We start from the raw sequence: 23,721 nt of genomic DNA on the forward strand, positions 1-23,721 counted from the left end.
CAGCATTGTTCTAGAACAACTTATTTTGTTTGGAGTGTTTTTTTTACTATTAATATGACTGGTATGCCAGTTATTATTTAGATACTGCGTTTAAACTTAGCTATTAAATATTTTGTGTTAGATTAGTGTGGCAGTGCATACTTCAAAAAGTATTTCTTTTTTGTGAAGACAGGACTGTTTCACAGAAGAAAGCTGTTGTGGGCCATTCACCACTGGGAAGTAAGCACTGCACACATTTTTTGATGTATGCAGATTGAATGAAGCCTGCAAATCATTTGTTTATCTGCAATTCAATCAGTAGCATTAGCTTGCCATTTATTTTGCTGTTTTAAACAGAAAGGATTGGCTTTAAAAAATTAAATTTTCCTTCCAAGAGAAAATTTTATGATAATCTTAGAACATTCTGTTTTAGTTTTGATTCCTTTCCTTTTTAAAAGGCTTTGTTTTAGTCCACTTTGAGATATTAATAATGTTATTTGTCTTTCTACTACATAGAAAATTAAAAAGGATCCTTATACAGCAACTATGGTAGGATTTTCCAAAGTCACAAACTACATTTTTGACAGTTTGAGAGGCAGTGATCCTACTACGCAACAGCGACCAGCTTCAGAAATGGCTGATTTTCTTAGTGATGCTATTCCAGGTCTAAAGATAAATCAACAAGAAGAACCAGGATTTGAAGTCATCACAAGAGTGAGTGGAGATTTACTTTAGCATAGCTTTTGTAATTTAATACTGTAGAAATAGAAACTCAATTTTGGTCATATCTACCTATTTCACATAACATTCTTTACAGCTTTTCTTTGGTTAACATATTAACCATTACTGCCCATGACCAAATTCTTGGTATGCTTTCTTTTTATTGTTATTTTTATTTTCTTTGGTTACATTTTGATAATTATGAAAAAATTGTTTCATAGAGTGCCTAGGAGAGAATGGTGAGCTTTTTTGGCCTTATTACCTCTTAGTTGTATTATTTTGCAGGTTTTTTTCTTTAGGCTTTAGTAGACGTCATAATACTGCTTTAGGATTTTATTCTTATGTGAATCTTTTCCAAATAAGATAGATTTTGGCCTGATATTATGATAAATCTTTATGTATATTCAACAAGACTTTTGAAGCCTACAATTCTAGGCCTTTCCATGTTAGAAAATTTTAAATACCTAAATTGTGATACTGATTTGAAAGTTACCTTTTTTTTTTTTTTGGGTCCGGTCATGAGGCCTGAACTCTGGGCCTGGGCGCTGTCCCTCAGCGATTCAGCTCAAGGCTAGCGCTCTACCACTTGAGCCACAGTGCCACATCCGGCTTTTTTCTTTTTGCTTATGTGGTGCTGAGGAATCAAACCCAGGACCTCATGTATGCAAGGCAAGCACTCTACCACTGAGCCACCTTCCCAGCCCCTGAAAGTTATCTTCAAATGGTATTTTTAAATTAGCAATATCTATAGATTGAATAAAATAATTGTAGAAATTGCCAAGTAGAGCTAATAGATTTTGAATCCTTTTAACAAACTTTAGCTTGAAAGAGCAGATAATTTGGGAATATGATAAATGTAATAATTATATTCATTCTTTTTAATATACATTTGGTTTGAAGACACTCAAAATTTACATGTTGAATGCTTTGTACTTATGTAATTGAAACCCTGAATAGCAAAAATGTTTTTGTTTTATCAGATTTCTTTTCTCAGAATTTGTAATCGGGTTATTTTTGTGTTTGGTAGAAGAGAAAATGTATATAATGCTTACTAATATACTTCATAAATTAAACACTGGAAAATAAAGCTTTTAAGAGCTTCAGAACTCAACAAAAATAATATTTTAGAATATATATTTATGATTTTATATATATATATATAAAATATATATATTATATATATATATATATATATATATCTTGATTGTACTTCCATTGCTGTCTTCTCATTTTAGATTGATTTAGGAGAGCGACCTGTTGTTCAAAGGAGAGAGCCAGTCTCATTGGAAGAATGGACTAAGAACATTGATTCTGAAGGAAGAATTTTAAATGTAGATAACATGAAGGAGATGATATTTAGAGGGGTAATTTAAATTGTAATAACTCTAATACCAATTGTATTACCAGCTGCTAATATTCAGACTTCTATGGTTATTTTTATTTTTAGAAGAATGAACTCTGTTATCTGAAGAATGATTCCTTCAGATTTCTGTATTGAGTAGGACAGTATCCCTGTGAGTCAAGTATGTGTATACTCATGTCTAAAGGAAGATATTCATTCTTAATTGAAGTTCTGCAGGATATGTAAAGAGACTTATGCCCATTGACATTTGCCTGATCAGTAAGGACCACTCTACAGTGTACTAATAGTCCATTATTTAAGCTTTCTAGCAGCTGCTTATATAGCTTCAGATTCTAGAAGTAAAATATTTATACACAGAACTATCTCTTGAGTGTATTTTTTTATTATATGCAACTTTTATGAACTTAGATTATTATTATTTTTTTTTTTACTAATATGATTTTTATGAATGCTTTCTTCAGGGACTAAGTCATTCACTGAGAAAGCAAGCATGGAAATTTCTTCTGGGTTATTTTCCTTGGGATAGTACTAAGGAAGAAAGAACTAAATTACAAAAACAAAAAACGTGAGTAATGTTTTTGTGTATGTTCTTCAAAGAATGACAAGTAACCTAACCATACAAATGAGCTGTTAGTTTCTAGATTAGGATTTGGGGTAGATTAGGGAATGGAAATACTTCATTTCCTTGTTTCAATATAAAAATTATGAACATTGTAATTATTTCAAAGCAGAAACACTTAATAGAATGGTGGCTTTGCAGGTGTGTTTTGTAAAAATATGGAAGAAAATTCTAGACTTCGTAGTGATAACTTTGAACAAACTTTTTGCATAGTTACTGTTTAGCTAGGCTCTGATGATTCTTGACCATAATCTTTACTACTCAAAAGGCTAAGATCTGGAGGATAGAGGTTTGAAGTCAGCCTAGAAAAAAAAGTCAGTGAGACTCCTTTCTCCAAAATAGTTAGCATGACGTCGAGCTGGAGGCTGGCTCTAGAGATAAAGAACTAGCTGTGAGGGCTGGGAAGGTGGATCAGTGGTAGAGTAGCTTGCTTTGCATACATGAGATCCTGAGTTTGATTCCTCAGCACCACATAAGCAGAAAAAGTCGGAAGTGGCGCTGTGGCTCAAGTGGTAGAGTGCTAGCCTTGAGCTGAAGAGCTGAGGGACAGCGTCCAGGCCCAGAGTTCAGGCCCTACAACCAACCAAAACAAAAACAAAAACAAACAAAAAAAGAACTAGCTGTGATTTAGAAAGCCAGGTGAGGGCTGGGAAGGTGGTTCAGTGGTAGAGTGCTTGCCTTGCATGCAGTGAGGTCCTGGGTTCGGTTCCTCAGCACCACATAAACAGAAAAAGCCGGAATTGGTGCTGTGGATCAAAGTGATAGAGTACTAGCCTTGAGCTGAAGAGCTGAGGAACAGTGCCCAGAGTTCAGGCCCCCGACTGACAAAGAAAGCCAGGTGAGAGCATGAGGCCCTGAGGTCAACCTGTGGTACTGCCCCCCCCCCCGAAATATATTTAGATACATACTAAAAATATCTTTTCCTTAAAAAAATTATTTTTTGCCAGTCATGGGGCCTGAACTCTGGGCCTGGGCACTGTCCCTCAGCTTTTCAGTTCAAGGTTAACACTCTACCACTTGAGCCACAGCACCACTTCCAGCTTTTTCTGCTTATGTGGTGTTGAGGAATCGGACCCAGGGCCTCATGCATGCAAGGCAAGCACTCTCCCACTGAGACACCTTCCCAGCCCACCTAAAAATATCTTGCATCTTAAATCATTTTTGTAATATGATATTATAAAATTAGCTCATAGGTATGTATATTTGCTATTTAGGTTAGTTGCCTTCAAATTTATAATTTCATAATACTGAAACACTGAAGAGTTTATATTTTAGGTTATTTCTTACACTTGACATGAAACACAGATCATCTTTGCTAGGGCTTGAACTTGTGCTCTTGCTCTGCTTTTTCCTCTTCTCATGGCTAGTGTTCTACCATTCCTGTTCAGCTCTTGTGCTGATATTGGAGACAGGAGTCTCATGCACTTTTCTGCCCAAGTTAGCTTTCAATATGATTCTTAGTCCTCAGCCTCCTGAATAGCTAGGATTATAAGCATGAGCCACTGAACTGGCTTCATTTATACTTTTTAATTACCAGTTGTCAACTTAGCCTTTCATTTAAAGCTATTCTCAGTTTGTGCAAAATCAAATTCTCTGCCAGTCCTACTCCTAAGATATTTTACATTAACAAGTTTCTGCAGTAAAGTGGTTAGAAAACAGAACTCTCAGTGTCACATTAAAAAAATCATTTAGATTTATTTTTATTTGGAAGCTTTAATGACTAAAATACTTAATGACTAGAATAAATTTAGATATGATTTTAAGAAATGAGATGTTTAACCTTTTTTTCCTAAAATTATTCTAGTAGGTCAACAGTATCACGAAAACTTGGACATGTAGGAGGTTTTTTTTTTTTTCCTTTGATTTCATTTACTTACAAATATGTCATTATTATGTTTATAAATTTACATTCCAGCAGCAGCATCAGTACTTTGTACTATTTATTACAGTTTTAATGTTCTTTATATAAAAACTCAATTATGAAATGTTAAAAAAATTAAATAGCATTTTTTGGTGCTAATTGTTTTCTATAGTGATGAATACTTCAGGATGAAACTACAATGGAAATCTGTCAGTGAGGAACAAGAGAAGAGAAATTCAAGGTTAAGAGATTACAGAAGTCTTATCGGTAATTTTTTCTAAAGAACTTTGGAAATGCAAGCAGGGTTAACCTTAAATTCAGTGCACAGTAATGTATTAAGTTCAAAAGAATTCAGAATTGGGAAGTACATTAGAATGTGTGTTTATGTTCTTGGGTATTCCTTTTGCAGTAATCACATGAGCTCAATCATTGTATTAAGTACACAATACTTATTTTTGCTTCTATAATGGGACTTTAGAAAGCACTTCATTTTCCTGAGTTAATTTTATTTACTTTTTTTCACTGCTTTCTTCTTTACTATGAAAGTGGTTTGTGTTTCTTACAGAAAAATTAAAAACTACAGGTGAGTAGGCAAGAATATAGGATTGATTTTGCTTCTGCTACCCATAGATAATTAGAGTTAACAGGCTTTGGTGTGTGTATCTCAAGACTGTTTCCATCATGCATGTGTTTCATCATTTAAATTTAAAATTCTAAATAGAAAAATATTTTATTTGAAAATAAAATTTTAACTAGAGAATAACTACTAAGAAAAAATGCTTGATAGAATTTTATCATAAAACTACTAGATTTTATTCTAGGTACTCAGTACCGGATAATGTGGCTCTCATGATCAAGTGGGTATAAATTATTGAAAGATACGTAGTTGCTGCTTTGCATGTCTAGCTGACATGTTTTATGTAATAAACTATTTTATAGGTAAGAAAATGGAAAAATAAATGACTTGTCCAAATGTAGAGTCTTGACTGTTATTTTGGGGTAATATTAGAACTTATTTTTGAAATTCTTCTTTCTTTTTTTTTTTTTTTGGGTCCGGTTGTGGGGCCTGAACTCTGGGCCTGGGCGCGCTGTCCCTCAGCTCTTCAGCTCAGGGCTAGCGCTCTACCACTTGAGCCACAGTGCCACTTCCAGCATCAAACCCAGGGCTTCAGGCATGCAAGGCATGCGCTCTACCATGGAGCCACCTTCTCAGCCCCTGAAATTCTTACATCCTATTCAAATTTTAATATTTATGGTGTTTTAAGTATATAGGGATATATTACCATGAACCTACTCTCCAGTGGAAGAAAGAATTCTCTTAATTATATGAAGAAAGCTCAATATAACAGTGACTTTTAACAGTTACTAAGATCACTTTGGCAATTATGCTTTTGATTGAAAGAATTTTTTTTTCTCTGAAAGTAAATGATGCCAGTGCCAGAATATACTCTCCTTTCTCTGGCTTGGGGGTCCTGAGGCATGGAATAATCGAGAGAGAGAGAGGGGGGGGGAGGAGAGAGAGAGAGAGAGAGGAGAGAGGAGAGAGAGAGAGAGGAGAGAGAGAGAGAGAGAGAGAGTGAGTTCCTGGGGTTTGAACTCAGGACCTGGGTGCTATCCCTGAGCTTTATTGCTCAAAGCTAGCATTCTACCACTTGAACCATAGCACTACTTCTGTGTTTTGGTAGAGACAAGAGTGTCATGAATTTCTTTTGCCTGGCTTAGCTTCAAACCATGATTCTCCGATCTCAGGCTCTTGAGTAGCTAGAATTACATGCAGGAGGCACCAGTGCCCAGTTAAAGTTTTTAACTAGAATCCTCTGCTGTTTCCATTTTTAATAACAAAAGTAGTGATGGAGATGGTTTTTTAAAAGGGATTTTGACATTAACGAATTCAGTTTCTTTTTGTTTTTTGGGGGTCTGGTCATGGGGTCTGAACTCTGGGCCTGGGCGCTGTCCCTCAGCTCTTCAGCTCAAGGCTAGCGCTCTACCACTTGAGCCACAACGCCACTTCCGGCTTTTTTCTTTTTGCTTATGTGGTGCTAAGGAATCGAACCCAGGGCCTCATGCATGCAAGGCAAGTGCTCTACCACTGAGCCACCTTCCCAGCCCCTAACTAATTCAGTTTTTTAACCCTTTTCTGGTTATATTCAATATTATCTTTGATAAGCAGTAGTGATAATGACTCTCAGTTCAACTTTTCTTTTTTCCCATTCTCATTCTTTGAGAAGGCTGGGGAAAATGTACATATTTTAAATCTCCATGTTATGATTTGGATTTAAACATTTTCACACATTTTGCCCATTTTTAAAAGATAATAAAATTAAAGCCCAGAAAAGATTTGTTCATTGTAAGCCACCTATTTAAGCTAGGTAGTAAAGCTACACATTTGGATTTCTTTATATTCAGATATCTTCTTAATTAAGTGATTAAAAAAAACCTGTATCATGTTTTCCACTATATAACTAGTTTTTAAAAGCATTCTTTCCTCTCCCCCTTCTTTTCTTTTTCCCTTACTAGAGATTGAACTTAGGGCCTCACATGCTGAGCTTTCTTTCTCATGTCTGGCTGACACTTTACCACTTGAACCATACCTCCAAATCAGTATTTTTCTGGTTAATATTAGACTTTTCTGCTTGGGCTGGCTTTGAACCGCGATCCTTCAGGTCTCAGCTTCTTGAGTAGCCACTGACACTCAGCTTAGAGCATTCATTATCTATAATACTCTATTCAGTAGTATTTTTAAATTAATAATTAATAAATAACATAATAGTAATTAATAATAATTAAAACAATATAATAGTAATAAAAGAGTTTTGAGGCATATAAATTTATTTTATTAAAAGGAAAGCTACGCAGTAAGCTGTAGGCCTTATCAATGAGTTTTACTTTTTAAAAAATTACTTACATTAGTTATACAGAAGGAGTTTTCATTGTTAAATTTCCATATGTGCTTCCAATATATTCCTGTCAATCCCACCCCTCTGGATTTTGAGTATTATGAGAAGTTGTTGGAGCATTTTAGCCAACAGTATTTTGTTTACATTTTAAGATTATTTTTGGTTGTTGTGTAGAAATGGATTCTATCAAGATAAGAGTAAGAATGAGGAGACTAGTTAATAGGAAATAGAAGCCTAAGCAGGAGATGGTGGTAATGGAGATGTAGCCAGGCAGATTCTTGTTTCATTTTGGTGATAGAATTGATGACTTTCTAATACATTAGCTAGATGTAGGGTAATACCAAGGTGAAGATTCAGTTTCTTGACTTGAGAAATTGGGCTTTTAGTAGTGCTACTTATTGTGGAAGTAACAGGCATGGTGAAATTGAATTAGAGCTTAGGTATATATGTATGAAAGTATATACATCTTAAATGGATATAAATAGAACATCACATACCTAATTGAATGATCTGGAATTGTCTGATGGCAGATATAAATTTGGGTGTTAATAAATAGAAATATCTGTGAGCAAAAGATGTCACCTAGGAGAAAAAAGGGACACCGAAGGAGGCCTGGAAATCTCAGTGTTTATTCCATTGGCTTCTCAGTTTGGCTGTATGTTAGAATCATCAAGGATCTTTTGAATCACATTAGTTATTTTAAGCATTCATACAATCATTCAATAAAATAATTTACTTAGTGCCAGTTATGTACTAGACTTTCCTCTAGGCATTGGGGATTCAAGAGTCAACAAGGGGCTGGGAAGGTGGCTCAGTGGTAGGACGCTTGCCTTGCATGCATGAGGCCCTGGGTTTGATTCCTCAGCACCACATAACCAGAAAAATAGCCGGAAGTGGCGCTATGGCTCAAGTGGTAGAGTGCTAGCCTTGAACTGAAGAGCTGAGGGACAGTGTCCAGGCCCAGAGTTCAGGCCCATGACCAGACCCCCAAAAAAAACAAAAAACAAAAGAGTCAACAAAAAAGGCAAAATCTTGCCTCCAAGGAGCTTCCATTTCCTGTGGGAAAGTATAGACAGTAAACATGATAAGTATGTTAGTAGCAAGGTAGAAAAGTAAGGCAGGGAGGAGAGTAAGGATTTGTGTTATAGTGCAGTTTTAATCTGGCACTCCTATTTCTGTTCAAGGGAGTAAAGAAGTGAACTAGACAGGTAGATATGTAGGTAAAAAACATACACTGCAGAAAGAAATAACATGTATTAGAAGTATTTGTACCCAAGGACTTTTTTTATTTTTGAGGTACAGTGTGTAAGCAAGTGTGGTTGAAATGAGTTGAAGCAGAATATCAAAATAGATGAAGTAAGAGAGGAAATGGTAGAAGATTATATACAGATTATTGTAGACTTTCACTGATGTAAAGGCAGTAGAGAGTTTTGAGCAGAATAGATCTGACTTTTGTTTTAACAAGTCTCTGGTTGCTATCTGAAAAATAGCTGTTGGAGGGCAGAGAAGAAAGGAGAAAGACCATTTTGAATCTTTTGCTATAATCCAGGTGAGAGAGAATGTTTTGCTTGATCCAGGAAGCTAGAGTTGAGTGAGGTCCAATAGAAACTTGAAGATGCTGGGAATATAGCCTTGAAGCTATCTGAATGAAGACAATTTTAGTCAGAGGTAAACAGCAAGATCTAGACTTGGTTCTCCTTAGAACCTCTGCATGTTTGAAGAAGAGCAATAAGATCACTGTGTCAGGAATAGGGTTAGAGTGGGGAATGATTTGGCTTGGAGATCTCATACTGATTTCTATACGTATTGAAGATTTAACTGATCTTATCAGTGTGAATGACAAGGAAAGCAAGGATGATTATAAGGCATTTAGGGTGAGCAACTGCAGACATGGAGTCATGATGTTTTACTAAGGTGGGAAAAACTATGAGAGAAAAAAAGCTTGGAAGGGAGTATTTGGAATTCAGTTTTGGACATTAGTTTTTGGTTTTTGCCTATTGGATGTCCACAAGTTGATATGTAGAGTAGGAGGTAGACTATAAAGGAATTTGGGGACATTTTAGGGGATTGAAATAGGAGACTGTGTTAGGATGCTCAATAAAATTTCCAGGGAAGGATTATCACTAGCAAAGAAGTGGTTCAAGAACTCTTCCTCAGTGTACTTAAGTTTCCAAAAATAGTGTATGGAGAAAACAGTAAAGGAAACTGAAAATAGGGCCCTAGGAAAGTCAGAAAACATGAAAGTTTGATATCCTAGAAGACAAGTGACAAAAGTATTTCAAGAAAAGGTGATTGAGAGGCGAAGTAAGAGGAAGGCTTAGATTGACTATTCCAAAGAGTATTTAGATCATTGGAGATTTTTACTAAAAGGAAAGAAAGGAAACTATGAATTCACTTGCAGTTATGTGGCTAGAATAGTGGGAACCTGTAGAAGTTCTCTTTGAGTACATAAAATACTTTTCCAAGTTCTAGGATGTGGGAAAAGATGGAGCTTAAAGAGAAAGAAGATACAAACTAATTAGATGAATCAGGAAAATGAATAGGGAAATAGTGCAAGATTGCCAGGAAGCATAAAATAAAGTACCCACTTGAGGTTAGTGATAGTGAATGGCAAAGCTGTCAGCATGATGTTGTTTTTCTTCAGTCTTTTTTTTTTCTAATATCAAATGGAGAGGACTCAATTTGTTTCTAGAAATAACTTATGAAAGAACACATTTACATATCATTGAAAGTTTCTTTTGTTTTCTGTCTGTTTTATCAGTACTACACATCTATATATGAAGAAAGAAATACTGAAGAGTTTATAGGGGTGCAGACAACTTTTTACTGTGTTTAAATGTCTATTAAGAAATGGGAACCAATAGGGATATGAAAGAAAAAAGTGGGGAGATGGAGAGATAAGAAAGACTAATAGTGAATGTGATCAAAGTATAATTGTATGAAAATGTCAGTGCTTTGTACAGTTAAAAAAAAAGCATAAAACCCTGTACTGGCATGACCATATTAATTGTGCTTGAGTTAATAAAAACTATTTGTTTATTCCACAATTACAAAATGAGACAATTTTTGTTGTTGTTGTTGTTGGCCATGGGGCTTGAATTCTGGGTCTGAACGCTGTCCCTCAGCTCTTTGGCTCAAGGCTAGTAGTCTACCACTTGAGCCACTGCGCCACTTCTGGTTTTCTGAGTGGTTTATTGGAGATAAGAGTCTCATGGACTTTCCTGCCTGGGCTGGTTTTGAACCACAATCCTCAGATCTCAGCCTCCTGAGTAGCTAGGATTATAGGCGTGAGCCACTGGCGCCCGGCTATTTTGTCATTTTTAACCCTAAAATTTCATATTTATAGCATGATGGTTTTGGTGTTGCTTTTGCTTATTTAGAAATATAGCCAGTAAAAAAAAATCACGATGAAACCCCTTGAAAGTGTAAAGTGTTCAGTTTGGCCCCATAAAGTTTTTTAAAAAAAGAATATGCCCCCCCCTTCATCCTAAAAGCAACATATCCACAGTTGTATAGCAATAAGTGAAACTAATAATAAGAACATAAATTTTGTACTTGTAAGATGTAAGTTTTATACGAATATGTTTTTTGAGAAGTTTTAAAATGTGTGATTGTTTTCTTCTTTTAGAAAAAGATGTTAACAGAACAGATCGAACAAACAAATTTTATGAAGGTCAAGATAATCCAGGATTGATTTTGCTTCATGACATTTTGATGACCTATTGTATGTATGATTTTGATTTAGGTAAGTGATCCTCTCAAGCCTTACTTTGAAAAGATTTCTTTGTATTTTAGAATTTAGATTTATTAACCATTTAGTTTAAATAGGTAATAGCCTTCTCCTCTTCCCTCTTCTTTACATTTCTTGTGCTCTGTAGGTTTTCTGGCTAGTGCTCTGCAACTTGAGCCACACCCCCATTCTTTCTGGTTATTATTATTTTTTTTCTCTTGTGTCGGTTGTGGGGCCTCAACTCTGGGCCTGGGTACAGTCCCTCAGCTCTTCAGCTCAAGGCTAGCATTCTACCACTTGAGCCACAGCACTACTTCCAGCTTTTCTGCTTATGTGGTGTTGAAGAATCGAACTCAGGGCCCCATGCATGCAAGGCAAGCACTCTACTACTGAGCCACCTTCCCAGCTCCATTGCTGGTTATTTTTGATATGGAGTTTCAGACTTTCTACTTGAGGGTTGACTTTGAACTGTTATCCTTTAGGTGTTGACCTTTTGAGTAGCTAGAATTACAGGTGTGAGCCATTAACTCCTGGCCAGTGTTTTAAAGGACCAACAAAGTTTCTAAGCATTAGCCTTTAAATAAGCATGAAAAGAAAAGTGTTTTGATTTATTTGTGAATTGCTGCCAGCAAGGAAATAACAAAAATAGATGTTTTCCATATTACTTCAACAGAGCTTTGAACTCTTGGAGAAAATGATTGGATACTCAGCACTTTAACCCAAGTAATAATGGTGTATTTTCTTCATTGTTTATATCTGTGTAAATTCTCTTGCCTTTCTTTCTCTATGTTAGGGGAAGATACAAAGTTGGTTGTGGATTTTATCAGCCTCTTTGGTGATAACAAGCTTAAAAATCTCTTACATTCTCTTCAAAATATAGTCATATTTTATCATATATTCAGTAAACTTATTGAAAGCATATTGTTACAGTGACTTTTAGTCTTCAGAATGCTGTCATACTTGATTTTATTTTATTTTAATTTTAAAATTGAGAAAATAGTTAAATAAGCATCACCATTTTATGAGTTAGGTGATAATTCAGATAGTGACTTATGGTTGAAAAGAGTAAATAATAGATCTGAAGTTAGAGATCCAGGTATTTATTATAGGCTGACATTCTTACCTATATACTTTTAGCTCCCCAGTCCATTGCTGTTTTACTTTGTTATTAGTGTACAGCACAAGTCCATTGTCCTTGGGAGCAGGAGACATTGGCCATTCTCAGATGATAATTGAGATAGGAATTCATACACAGCTATGCACTGCTGCAGGAATACAACAATTTACCCTATCCATTTATCTACACAAATACCATTCTCTTTCTATTCAGACACTTCATTTATCTGAAACATAGTTAAGGTCCCACCAATTATGAGAAACCAAGATAGTTTTTATATAAGCAGTGGAACATATTTTTTGCCCTTAACTCATAGTAGAGCAACCTGTGCTATACATTTACTGTCTTATAGGGGATTCAGTCATGTTGAGTTGTTTTGCTTTTTAGCCCATTGAAGGGTGTATGTATTTACATTATCTTGTTAGTGAGGAGATAAAAAAATCAAAAGCAGAAAGAAAAACTTAAGAGTCATTTTTAGTTAGGAGGTGAAGATACTGTGCCTTCAGGAAGTGCCCAAAGGAAAAAGTGTATGTTCATACTGATGACACTGAATAGTCTATAAGAGTTTAAATAATACTCAGAATACTGTATGGAAGACAGGTGAGTGTCTAATTTTAGTTCGTAAAAAAATGATTTGTAATTCGTAAGTTGTTTTTCTTCCAGTATGATACCCTAGGGCTAAGCTTTAGTTATCTGGAAAATTGATTTGTATATAGGCTGTTTTTCTTTTCAACCCTAAGAAAGTATACATTAGGATGATAAGGGCTTATTTCTTACGCCTCTCTACTGAAACAGAATTGCTAAGAAAATAATTTTGGGAAACTACGGTAGAAAGTGTAGTAGGGCTGATTAAGATTTACACTAGTCAGCTGTAGTACAGGATCTGGCTACTACTGAATGCTAATTTAAATGACTTTAATCTTTTTTAATTAAAAAGAATTAGTACATAACTGTACTTTCACAACTGAGGACGTACCCAAAAGAACATCATGTATAAAATATAATAGTTTAAAGGCTACCAGAAGAGGATTCATTTGACTACTTGCTTCACAGCTAAGATGTGCCAAAGAAATGTGATAGTGATTGCATATGAAAGCTGAAGTGTTAAAGGATTAAATTAGTTTCTCAGAATTTTTGTTGTTGTTGTTGTGGTCGTGAGACCTGAACTCTGGGCCTGGGCGCTGTCCCTCAGCTCTTCAGCCCAAGCCATAGTGCCACTTCCAGCTTTTCTGCTTATGTGGTGCTGAGGAATCGAACCAAGGGCCTCTTGCATGTAAGGCAAGCACTCTTATCACTGAGCCACCTTCCTAGCCCCTCAGATTTTTTTTTTTTTTTTATATAACTTAATAGTAAAGCCCTTCCCCAGAAGAAAGGTGCTTTGTAAGTTTTTTGAGTAGCATACTTTGAAAAAAAATTTTTTTTTGGGTCCAGTCGTGGTGCCTGAACTCTGGGCCTGGGCACTGTCCCTCAGCTCTTTTAGCTCAAGGCTAGCACTCTACCACTTGAGCCACAGCTCCACTTCCGGCTTTTTTCTTTTTGCTTATGTGGTGCTGGGGAATCGAACCCAGGGCCTCATTTGCATGCAAGGCAAGCACTCTACCATTGAGCCACCTCCCCAGCCCCCATACTTTGAAAATTTTTATTATAGACCATACATAGTCAGACCCAGTAGAATAGTACTCTGCACTTTGTTGGATTCACATTAGAGTTCCTCCATGTGATGTGAAAACAATTTCTCATTGTCATTGTTTTTACTGTTAGTGATGGGTAGGAAAGTTCAAAAGATAGCACTTTAGTCTCCTTCCTAGCTTGGTCTTTTTGAACAAGTATACACTATTTTTAGAAACTATGTGCATAAATTTATGTAAATGCTTTATGTCTTATGCCATTTTTCTATTTCTTTTCTCTAAATGTCTGATAACTGTTGTCTGGAACAGTATTAATTGTTTGTCTTTCATGGGAACCCAGGTAGACTTTTTTTTTTGGGGTCCGGTCGTGGGGCCTGAACTCTGGGCCTGAGCACTGTCCCTCAGCTCTTCAGCTCAAGGCTAGCACTCTACCTCTTGAGCCACAGCACCACTTCCGGCTTTTATTCTTTTTGCTTATGTGGTGCTGAGGAATTGAACCCAGGGCCTCAGGCATGCAAGGCAAGCGCTCTACCACTGAGCCACCTTCCCAGCCCCCCAGGTAGACTTTTATGCTATGTGAATAGAGGCTTATATTCCCACAACGTTCAGTGTGGACATAACGAAGTTTTATAGTAGGCTACATGGAAAAGCGTAGCAATGGCTGATTGAGCAGGGCTCTGAGCACAGCAAATTTAGCTTCACTTATTTGTAAGGGGATCCTGAGGTGAACTGAGTACTAATTCTTTTTATTTCCTGTTTGGTTTGAATTTTCTCAAGAGGTATTTGGTTTAACTATTTTCTAGGGTCACTTAGGAACTTTTCTTCCAAAACAGAGTGATACATAGTTGTATATTGTTGCTAGAAGAACTTCCCCTATTTCTTTCTTTCTTTCTTTTTTTTTGGGGGGGGGTCCAGTCCTGGGGCCTGAACTCTGGGCCTGGGCGCTGTCCCTCAGCTCTTCAGCTCAAGGCTAGCGCTCTACCACTTGAGCCACAACACCACTTCTGGCTTTTTTCTTTTTTCTTATGTGGTGCTGAGGAATCGAACCCAGGGCTTCAGGCATGCAAGGCAAGCGCTCTACCACTGAGCCACCTTCCCAGCCCATCCCCTATTTCTTCTAAATAACATAGATGTTACTGAAAAAAAAGGTAAGCTTCTCTGAAATTGTAAAGCTGGGCTTCCCACTGTGGCAGCATGTAGTCAAGGAGCACGTAAGCTTTTGCTAGTTTGGCTTGAAACTGCTGTGAGTATGAATTGTAGATTAGCATAAAAAAGTGTAAAATGTTATTATCGTTTTATTTGACTGATAAGATTTTCTATATACTAGGCTGAATAAAAGCTATTACTAAAATTTAAAAAAAGTTTAAGCTTTTGATCTGCAAATGAAAGGTGGTTTGTTCCACAGACTTTCTAAGTTACAAATCAAGAAGTATATTTAGCTGGGTGCTGATGTCTCATGACTGTAATCCTAACTACTCAAGAGGCAGAAGTCTGAGGATTGCAGTTCAAAGCCAGCCCAGGCAGGAAAGTGTGAGACTCTTATCTCCAATTAATCACCAGAAAACCAGAAGTGGCACTGTGGCTCAAAGTGCTAGAGTGCTAGCCTTGAGCAAAAAGAGCTCAGGGACAGTGCATGGTCCTAAGTTCAAGCCCCAGATGGACCACCAAAAAAAAAAAAAAAAAAAGTGTATTTAATTTTAACACATGTACTAAAGTTACCAGAATTGACTGTTTAATTGTTGGCCTAGGAATTAGTGTTCAAAAATTAAGTTGCAAAACAAAACATTGAGTTTTTAGTAGAGTGGAAATATAAAAAGAAGCATGATACATCCACTTGGAAAGTATAGCAACACTTTTCATTTGTTTTAAAGCCAGGGACAAACTTTCCAGTTTGTCTTTTAATCATTGGGTGTTGAGTAATGGTTCAAAAATTATAACACTAGCAAAAGAAAGGTAATTAAATAATAACATTATCTAAAAAATGAGTGGACAAACCCAGTTGCTAGAATTGGTTGCATAAAAAGGAATAAGAATGAAGGACATGTTACTGCAACAACGTAGAAGAATTAAATACTTTTGTTTCTGATTTCTATTTTTTTTCCTTTTTTTCTTGTGAAAATACTGTACAGAGGGGTTACAATTACATGGGCAAGATAATGAGTACATTTCTTATCACGCATTGTAGCCTCCTCCTTTGTTTCCCCTTCCCATCCCTTCCCATCCTCCCCCTGCCCTTGTTTCTGATTTTTGTGGTTTCATCTATCAGTAATCAGTTTGTAAAGCATTTGAACCCCTTTTTACTTATTATCTTACTGAGCCAATTCATTGTTGATGGCTCCTTTTGGGTACACACTCATTTATATATGGTTATCCTCTATGTTCTTTCTTTATTCCTCATTTCTCACTGTTTTTAATATATTACTCTTCATTTTTTATATCCTAAGACACATTGTCAACTAAACACGAAGTTGACAACTCACACCAACTTATCTTTCTTACCTGGTTACCTGACCTCCTCTATTTTTACTTTTCTATCTTCACAAACACCCATGTCTTCTAGTTTTTAAATCAAAAGAGTAAACAGTTTTTAGTGAAATAGTGTCATCAAAAGGATTCATGAAGCTTAAGTTTTCAGAAACTTCTTATTCTCCTTTTTAGGATATGTGCAAGGAATGAGTGACTTACTTTCCCCTCTTTTATATGTGATGGAAAATGAAGTGGATGCTTTTTGGTGCTTTGCTTCTTACATGGACCAAATGGTAAGAATAAAGAGTTTTTTTAGTATCTTTACAATAAAAAAACATTTAAAAAAAATAGGAAAGATTTTTTTTCTTCAATCAAACTGATTGAAAGTTTTAGTTTTATAATCTTATTTATAAAAGTTTGATTTTTGTATTTAGCCAACAATGATGGAATTTTAAAAAATAACTCCATGCTTGATTTACTTCTTTTATTAGCCTTTGAAGAGGCTTGGAAATATTGGGATTATTTTTAATATAAAAAGGAGATAATATTGCCTATAATACAGAAATAATCAGGATTTAATATCGCTAAATACTTTTTGGTTCAGAAGAACTGATTCATACAGCATATTCATGAAATATATGAATTTAGTTTTGTGAGGTAAATTGAAGTAGTTGAACTTGCTAGTTTCAGAGATAAGGCTTGCTTATGCCAAGTATGTACCCTTACATTTTATGAATATCTTGGATTTTTGTCAAACATCTAATTTTTTTTTTTTTTTTTGGGTCCGGTTGTGGGCCTGAACTGTGGGCCTGAATGCTGTCCCTCAGCTCTTCAGCTCAAGGCTAACACTATACCACTTCTGTTTTTTTTTTTTCCTGCTTATGTGGTGCTGAGGAATTGAACCCAGGGCCTCATGCATGCAAGGCAAGTGCTCTACCGCTGAGCCACCTTCCTAGCCCAAACATCTGATTTTTTTTCACTATTTCTAACTCAGACATTTTCTTTGCAATGCATTGTTACTTTTCTAAAAAAATGTGATTATTAGATCTAAACTTTGTCTCCATATAAATATTAGTACAAATATTTTTATTATCAATATTCATTGAGACAGTACTAGAATAACAGAGAGCGCATTAGCAAAGATTAATATAAAAAGTCTTTTAGGGCTGGGAAGGTGGCTCAGCCGTAGAGCTGCTTGCCTTGCATGCATGAGGCCCTGGGTTTGATTCCTCAGCACCACATAAGCAAAAAGAAAAAAGCCAGAAGTGGCGCTGTGGCTCAAGTGGTAGAGCTCTAGCCTTGAGCTGAAGAGCTGAGGGACAGCGCCCAGGCCCAGAGTTCAGGCCCATGACCAGACCAAAAAAAAAAGTCTTTTAAAGCAATTTATAAGAAAGAAGAAGGCTGAGGGATATGAGTAGATAAAGGTGTGAAATCTAAAATTCTAACCATACATGTCACTATATATTTCTTTTCAAAATAGTGTTAATAAAATTGATGATAAGTCTTAATGTTGGATATTATTTGCAATAAGGTAAAAAGTGAATCTAATTATTTAACATATTCCTTGACAGAATGCTTCTAGGATAGGAATGTAAAATTTGAATGTTGTACTTCTTACTTCTTCTTTGTTTGACTGTTTTTCTTTTCTCTTCCAGTTTTTCCAAATTATTGTCAAGCTTATTTATACTTTGAACTCATCCTTGCTTCACTTAGTTCCTTCTTAGGTGTGAATTGATAAGATTTGATAGTTTTAAAGTGTCCTTTTACTATGAAGTTAGCAAATGTTCAAAAGAGTTTTTTGCCATAAATTAATGATTTTGGATTTTTTTGAAGTATTACCAATTGCAGTAACCTAGTAACATAGTTTGGGAGAATGACCAATTTCAGTAACCTAGTAATACCATAGCTTGTCTTCCTTACTCTTTTGATTGATTTGCTTACCTTCTTAGTTCCAATTTACTCTCAAGTACTCTAGAAACCTGAGGCATTTATTAGAAAGGTCTGTATAACAGTTACTGATTACATACAACTTTTGTTGCTTTCCTCATGGTTTTTTATAATTTGGTTTTACTAGAGCTTATATGTTCCTTTCTAAAGATTTCATGCCCTTGTTTCATTCGTAGTGTATCAGCATTTTCCTCCTGCCCTCTATGAGATGGCTCAAAAGATTTTTGTAGAAAAAAACATGAATCTTTGATTTGCTCAAACCTCCATGCACAGCAGCCATTCCCCCAATTAATGTGAACACACTGAGATTAATTTCTCATAATAGTTTTAAATAAAACTAAACCAATGTTGTCATGTTTAATTATATAGGCATATGATGTCACATACATGCATGCATGTATATGAATACATGTGTAGTCATATAAAGACCTACAGATTACCTTCTGAACAATTATCATGTACACTTTATAGTCAGATTACCTTCTGAACAATTATCATGTACACTTTATAGTCTGTTTATCTTTTTTTGTATATAAAGGAAGTTGCAGTGTCTTCATTTTATCTTTTTCAAAGTAAATGTCTATTTTTGCCTATTCTCTTGAGGAGGATGGTCTGGGGATATTTCTAGTCTTTATCTAAAAGATCTCTCTCTCTTTTCTCTCTTTTCTCTCTTTTCTCTCTCTCTCTCTCTCTCTCTCTCTCTCTCTCTCTCTCTCTCTCTCTCTCTCTCTCTCTCTCTCTCTCTCTCTCTCTCTCTCTTTCTCTCTCTCTTTTGGTCAGTCATGGGGCTTGAATTCTGGGCCTGAGGGCTGTCCCTCAGCTCTTCTGCTCAAGGAAAGGGCTCTACTACTTGAGCCACAGCATCACTCCCAGTTTTCCTGTGGTTAATTGGAGATAAGAGTTTCATGGCTTTTCCTGCCCAGCCTGGCTTTGAACTGTGATCCTCAGATCTCAGTCTCCTGAGTAGCTAGGATTACAGATCTCTTTTTAATAGATTGTCTGCTAAACCTTTTTTTCTTAACAAACACATTATTTGGTTAAAAGAACAATATGTGTCAATCAAAATAATCCCTATGGTTATTTGTCATTGCTACAGGGTTGTTTTGATGTTCTTAAATCTTTGCTGCTGCTTTTTGACCCCTTGTTTTTATTTTACAGCTTTACTTCATGTAAGTGTTTATTACTTTTGTGTTAGCTGAACCTAGTGTCCATAAATTTATGTTGACTGATGTTTATTCGCATCTAATACAGGTCTAGGCATAGACTGTCTAGATTATGGGAATGTTTCCAAAATGCAAATAATCTAATGTACTTTATGATATTCATCTACTGTTTTGCTATATACTTTTAGTTTCTTCCCTTTTTTCTCCCTGTGTACACACACACACACACACACACACACACACACACACACACACACACACACACACACACACACACACACACACACACACACACACATGCATACATACATACATACACAATACACAGTTTATAGATAAAATTGAAATCCTTATCCTTTGTATACACATTATTGATCATCCACTTTTCCAAGAATGAGTACTTTTTCACTATTATTTTGGGGATCCTTCATTTTTTTTTTGCCAGTCCTGGGGCTTGAACTCAGGGCCTGGGCACTTCTCTGAGCTTCTTTTGCTCAAGGCTAGCACTCTACCACTTGAGCTACAGTGGCACTTCTGGGTTTTTCTGTATGTGGTACTGAGGAATTGAACCCAGGGCTTCATGCATGCTAGGCAAGCACTCTACCACTAAGCCACCTTCCCAGCCCTTGGGAATGCTTTTATTGCTACAGTGGGTAGCAGTGGCCATGTTGCATTGGTATTCCAAACCAACTCTATAGTCTTTTTTCCACATCAGAATAAAAATTACTTTGCTGATCAGTGAATTAGTTCTGTCATTTCCTAATAGTTCCCACTGGTAATTATGGACAACCTATATCCTGGAGGCTTGACTTTTAGTCTTTTAAAGAGAAATAGCTCATTGAGAGTTAGTAGAGTTAGTAATCTTTGATTTTTTTTTTTTTGTCCCTGTTCTGGGGCCTGAACTCAGGTCCTGTGTGTTGTTTTTTAGTTTTAGTTTTTTTGCTCAAGACTAGCATTCTCCCACTTGAGCTGCAGCTCCACTTCTGGCTTAGTTTTTGTAGTTAATTAGATAAGAGTCTTACGGCCTTTCCTGCTCTAGTTGGCTTTGAACTGCCATCCTCAGATCTCAGCCTCCTGAATAGCTAAGATTATAGGTGTGAGCTATCAGTGTGCAGCTTGAATTTCTTTTTTTTTAATCAAGAAGAAATTGTTTTTGATCTGCTAGATAGCTCAACTAAATTACTTTTATTTATGCATTAAGGAAGAGATATAGTTCTGAGGCTTTTCACAAAAATTAGGATAGTAGGTCACTATGAGGTACTGGGGCACAAGAGTTAAAGGGGTCAGAATGATCTAAAAACCCTTTCAAAGCATTTGTTCTGGCACTTTCTGGCCCCTTCACTCAAGTGTTGCTAGTAATGTATTCACATTTGAAGACTGTTTAGGCATGTAAACAAACTCCAGCAGTTGTCAAACTTCATGACCTCATGGGCCCCTGATGCTTAATGTCATCTAGAAAAACCCAAGAAACTTTTGTTTATGTGAGCTATATGTGTTATGAAAAATTAATACTGATGAATTTTTAAATGCTTATTTAGTAATTCATTTAAAAATTACACTAATACAGCCTTACATATATTCTATTATTTTGGTGAAATATAACTTTTCCATATGAAAAAATTCACTGAGAAGAGGGATTGTTTTAAATTTTCCATTTAAAAAACCAGCTAGATTTCTATGTTGGCCCCTATATTAAATCTCTTGCTGTTTTACACATTATATATAGCCTTTGGGCCTATGAAAGTTTAAAAATGTGCAATTCAAGTAATGTTTTAGTATGATTTTGAAAATGTATTTGAACTCACAGACTCCATATTTTTATCAAATGTAAGAAGGAATTAGTTACTTAAATATACACATTAAAGTTAATTTTGTTTCCTGTGGTAATTTGAATAGAATATTTAACAATAGATATGATTTGATAAATGCTTATTTCCTAATTGTATTTCTTTTACCAAGTTTTTTATGCTGGGTAGGAAATAAACATACCAATTTGCTGCTGATGTTCTTGCATTCCTCTTTAAATCAAATGAATACAGGGAGAAAATACTAAGACCAAGGGTTTTGTTTTCTTCCATTTCTTTTTTTAGTGTTGTTTTAGCTTTCAAATTAGTTTAGTTTTGAAAATATAACCATTGTTGTAGCAGTCCAACCTGTGTCCTTAGACATTATGTTTTTAGTTATCAGTAACTTAAAAATATTTATTAAATATCTTATGTTAACCATTATTTCTTCTTAAAGCATCAAAACTTTGAAGAACAAATGCAAGGCATGAAGACTCAATTAATTCAGCTGAGTACCTTACTTCGATTATTGGACAGTGGTTTTTGTAGTTACTTAGGTAAGTTTAGGAAACTATAACTACCAAATTGGAAGACACACAGAAAAAAGTGTAAGAACCCTTTTAAAGATATAATGCTCTACTGCTATTGGAGAGTATATTAAGACCAAGCTATGTGTTTATTCCGCCTTAAAGCTTTTTATTCATTTGTTTTTGGTGAATTTAAAGGAAGTTTGTCTGCGTATTGATATTGTTGCCTTGAACTGATAGAATGAAATTAAATGTATCGGGCTTCTAGTCACCTAAGACTTAATAAAACAATTGAGTTTGAGAAAGGTACCACTGTTCTGACCTAATTAGCATAAGAGTAAGCTATATTCCCTCCTCCTCCTCTCTTTGTAGAATCTCAGGACTCTGGATACCTGTATTTTTGCTTCAGATGGCTTTTGATCAGATTTAAAAGGGAATTTAGTTTTCTAGATATTCTTCGATTATGGGAGGTAAGTTCTTAAATTATTATGCAAATACAGTAATTGTAGAAAGACAGTTTATTCTATATTGGGTATAAATAGATTCTCATAGTTTACCTGAGATTACTAAGGCAAGTAGGTTCTAAGATTCTAATAGATTTTACTCTGTTCTTAAAAGTTAATCATCTCAGGTCTAATATAGGGTATTTTCTCATCCTTTGAATAGCATATCTGTGAGATTTGAGACCAAGAGGTTTTCCAGAATGGGTATTATTTCTTTGAGAGACTTGCCTTTATTTGAGGCTCTGCCACATTCTAGTGTACATTGGTTTAATATTCCAGAATTTTTTTGCTTTTTTTATTTTTGCTGGTCCTAGGGCTTTGAACTCAGGGCCTGGGCACTGTCCCTTAGCCTCTTTGTGCTTAAGGCTAGCACTCTACCACTTCAGCCACAGTGCCATTCCCCACTTCTTCTGAGTAGTTCATTGGAAATAAGTCTCACAGACTTTCCTGCCTGGGCTGGCTTCAAACCACGATTCTCAGATCTCAGCCTCCCGAGCAGCTAGGATTACAGGTTTTGTTTTTTTTCTTTGTCAGTTGTGGGGCTTGAACTCTGGGTCTGGGCACTGTCCTTCAGCTCTTCAGCTCAAGGCAAGCGCTCTACCACTTGAGCTACAGTGCCACTTCCGGTTTTCTAGTGGTTTATTGGAGATAGGAGTCTCACAGTCTTTCCTACCCGGGCTGGCTTTGAACCGCGATCCTCAGATCTCAGCCTCCTGAGTAGCTAGGATTACAGGCATGAGCCACCAGCGCCCGGCTAGGATTACAGGTGTAAGCCACTGGCCCTGGCAAGTTTTTTGCTTCTTGAGTACAATGATTTGAATTTAGGACTTTGTATTCTACTCATTGAGCCACATCTTAATCCTAGGATTTAGGGTTCTGTGAACTTTTGGCGGCCAGTTGAGGTAGCATGTTAGTGTATAGCCTGAGGTTTTGGAGGGAGCTGATTTATATTTTGCTTTTTCAAAAACATTTAAGTTAAGCTGGGCATCTGTGGCTCACGCCTGTAATCCTAGCTACTCAGGAGGCTGAGATCTGAGGATTGTGATTCAAAGCCAGCCGGTGCAGGAAAGACCATGACAATCCTATTTCCAATAAACCACTAGAAAACCGGAAGTGGTGCTGTAGCTCAAGTGGTAGAGCGCTTGCCTTGAGCTAAAGAAAGAGCTGAGGGACAGCGCCCACGCCTAGAGTTCAAGCCGCACAACTGACAAAGAAAAACAAAACAAAACAAAAAAACATTTAAGTTATAACAAAGCAGTAAAAGGAAAACTATTACTTTTTCCAGATTTAAAATATGCAAATATTTTGCTGTATTTACTACTTGTTTTTTTTCTTTCCAAGAAAATAAAGTTATAGCTAAACTTTAATTACAACTCCAATTCCATTTTCCTTTTTCTGTTTCTGAGAAAAGTCATTG

At 36.0% G+C, this 23,721-nt stretch overlaps 1 protein-coding gene across 2 annotated transcripts in view; it reads left to right on the plus strand.

Moving 5' to 3' along the window:
• The window catches only part of Tbc1d15 (TBC1 domain family member 15), a 62,689-nt gene that overhangs the window by 32,970 nt on the left and 5,998 nt on the right, over window positions 1–23,721 (plus strand). The window contains exons 7-15 of one of the 2 annotated variants that reach the window (XM_069988725.1): window positions 169–219; window positions 496–693; window positions 1,935–2,063; window positions 2,524–2,627; window positions 4,715–4,809; window positions 11,068–11,184; window positions 16,573–16,673; window positions 21,732–21,831; window positions 22,174–22,271. In XM_069988725.1, coding sequence (XP_069844826.1) covers window positions 169–219; window positions 496–693; window positions 1,935–2,063; window positions 2,524–2,627; window positions 4,715–4,809; window positions 11,068–11,184; window positions 16,573–16,673; window positions 21,732–21,831; window positions 22,174–22,271 — 993 coding nt within the window. The remainder of the gene's footprint in view (window positions 1–168; window positions 220–495; window positions 694–1,934; window positions 2,064–2,523; window positions 2,628–4,714; window positions 4,810–11,067; window positions 11,185–16,572; window positions 16,674–21,731; window positions 21,832–22,173; window positions 22,272–23,721) is intronic. The other variant, XM_069988731.1, reaches the window with a different exon arrangement.

This window comes from Dipodomys merriami, unplaced genomic scaffold (genome assembly GCF_024711535.1).
Source record: "Dipodomys merriami isolate MVZ:Mamm:240054 unplaced genomic scaffold, mDipMer1.0.p SCAF_10, whole genome shotgun sequence".
Lineage (NCBI taxonomy): Eukaryota > Metazoa > Chordata > Mammalia > Rodentia > Heteromyidae > Dipodomys > Dipodomys merriami.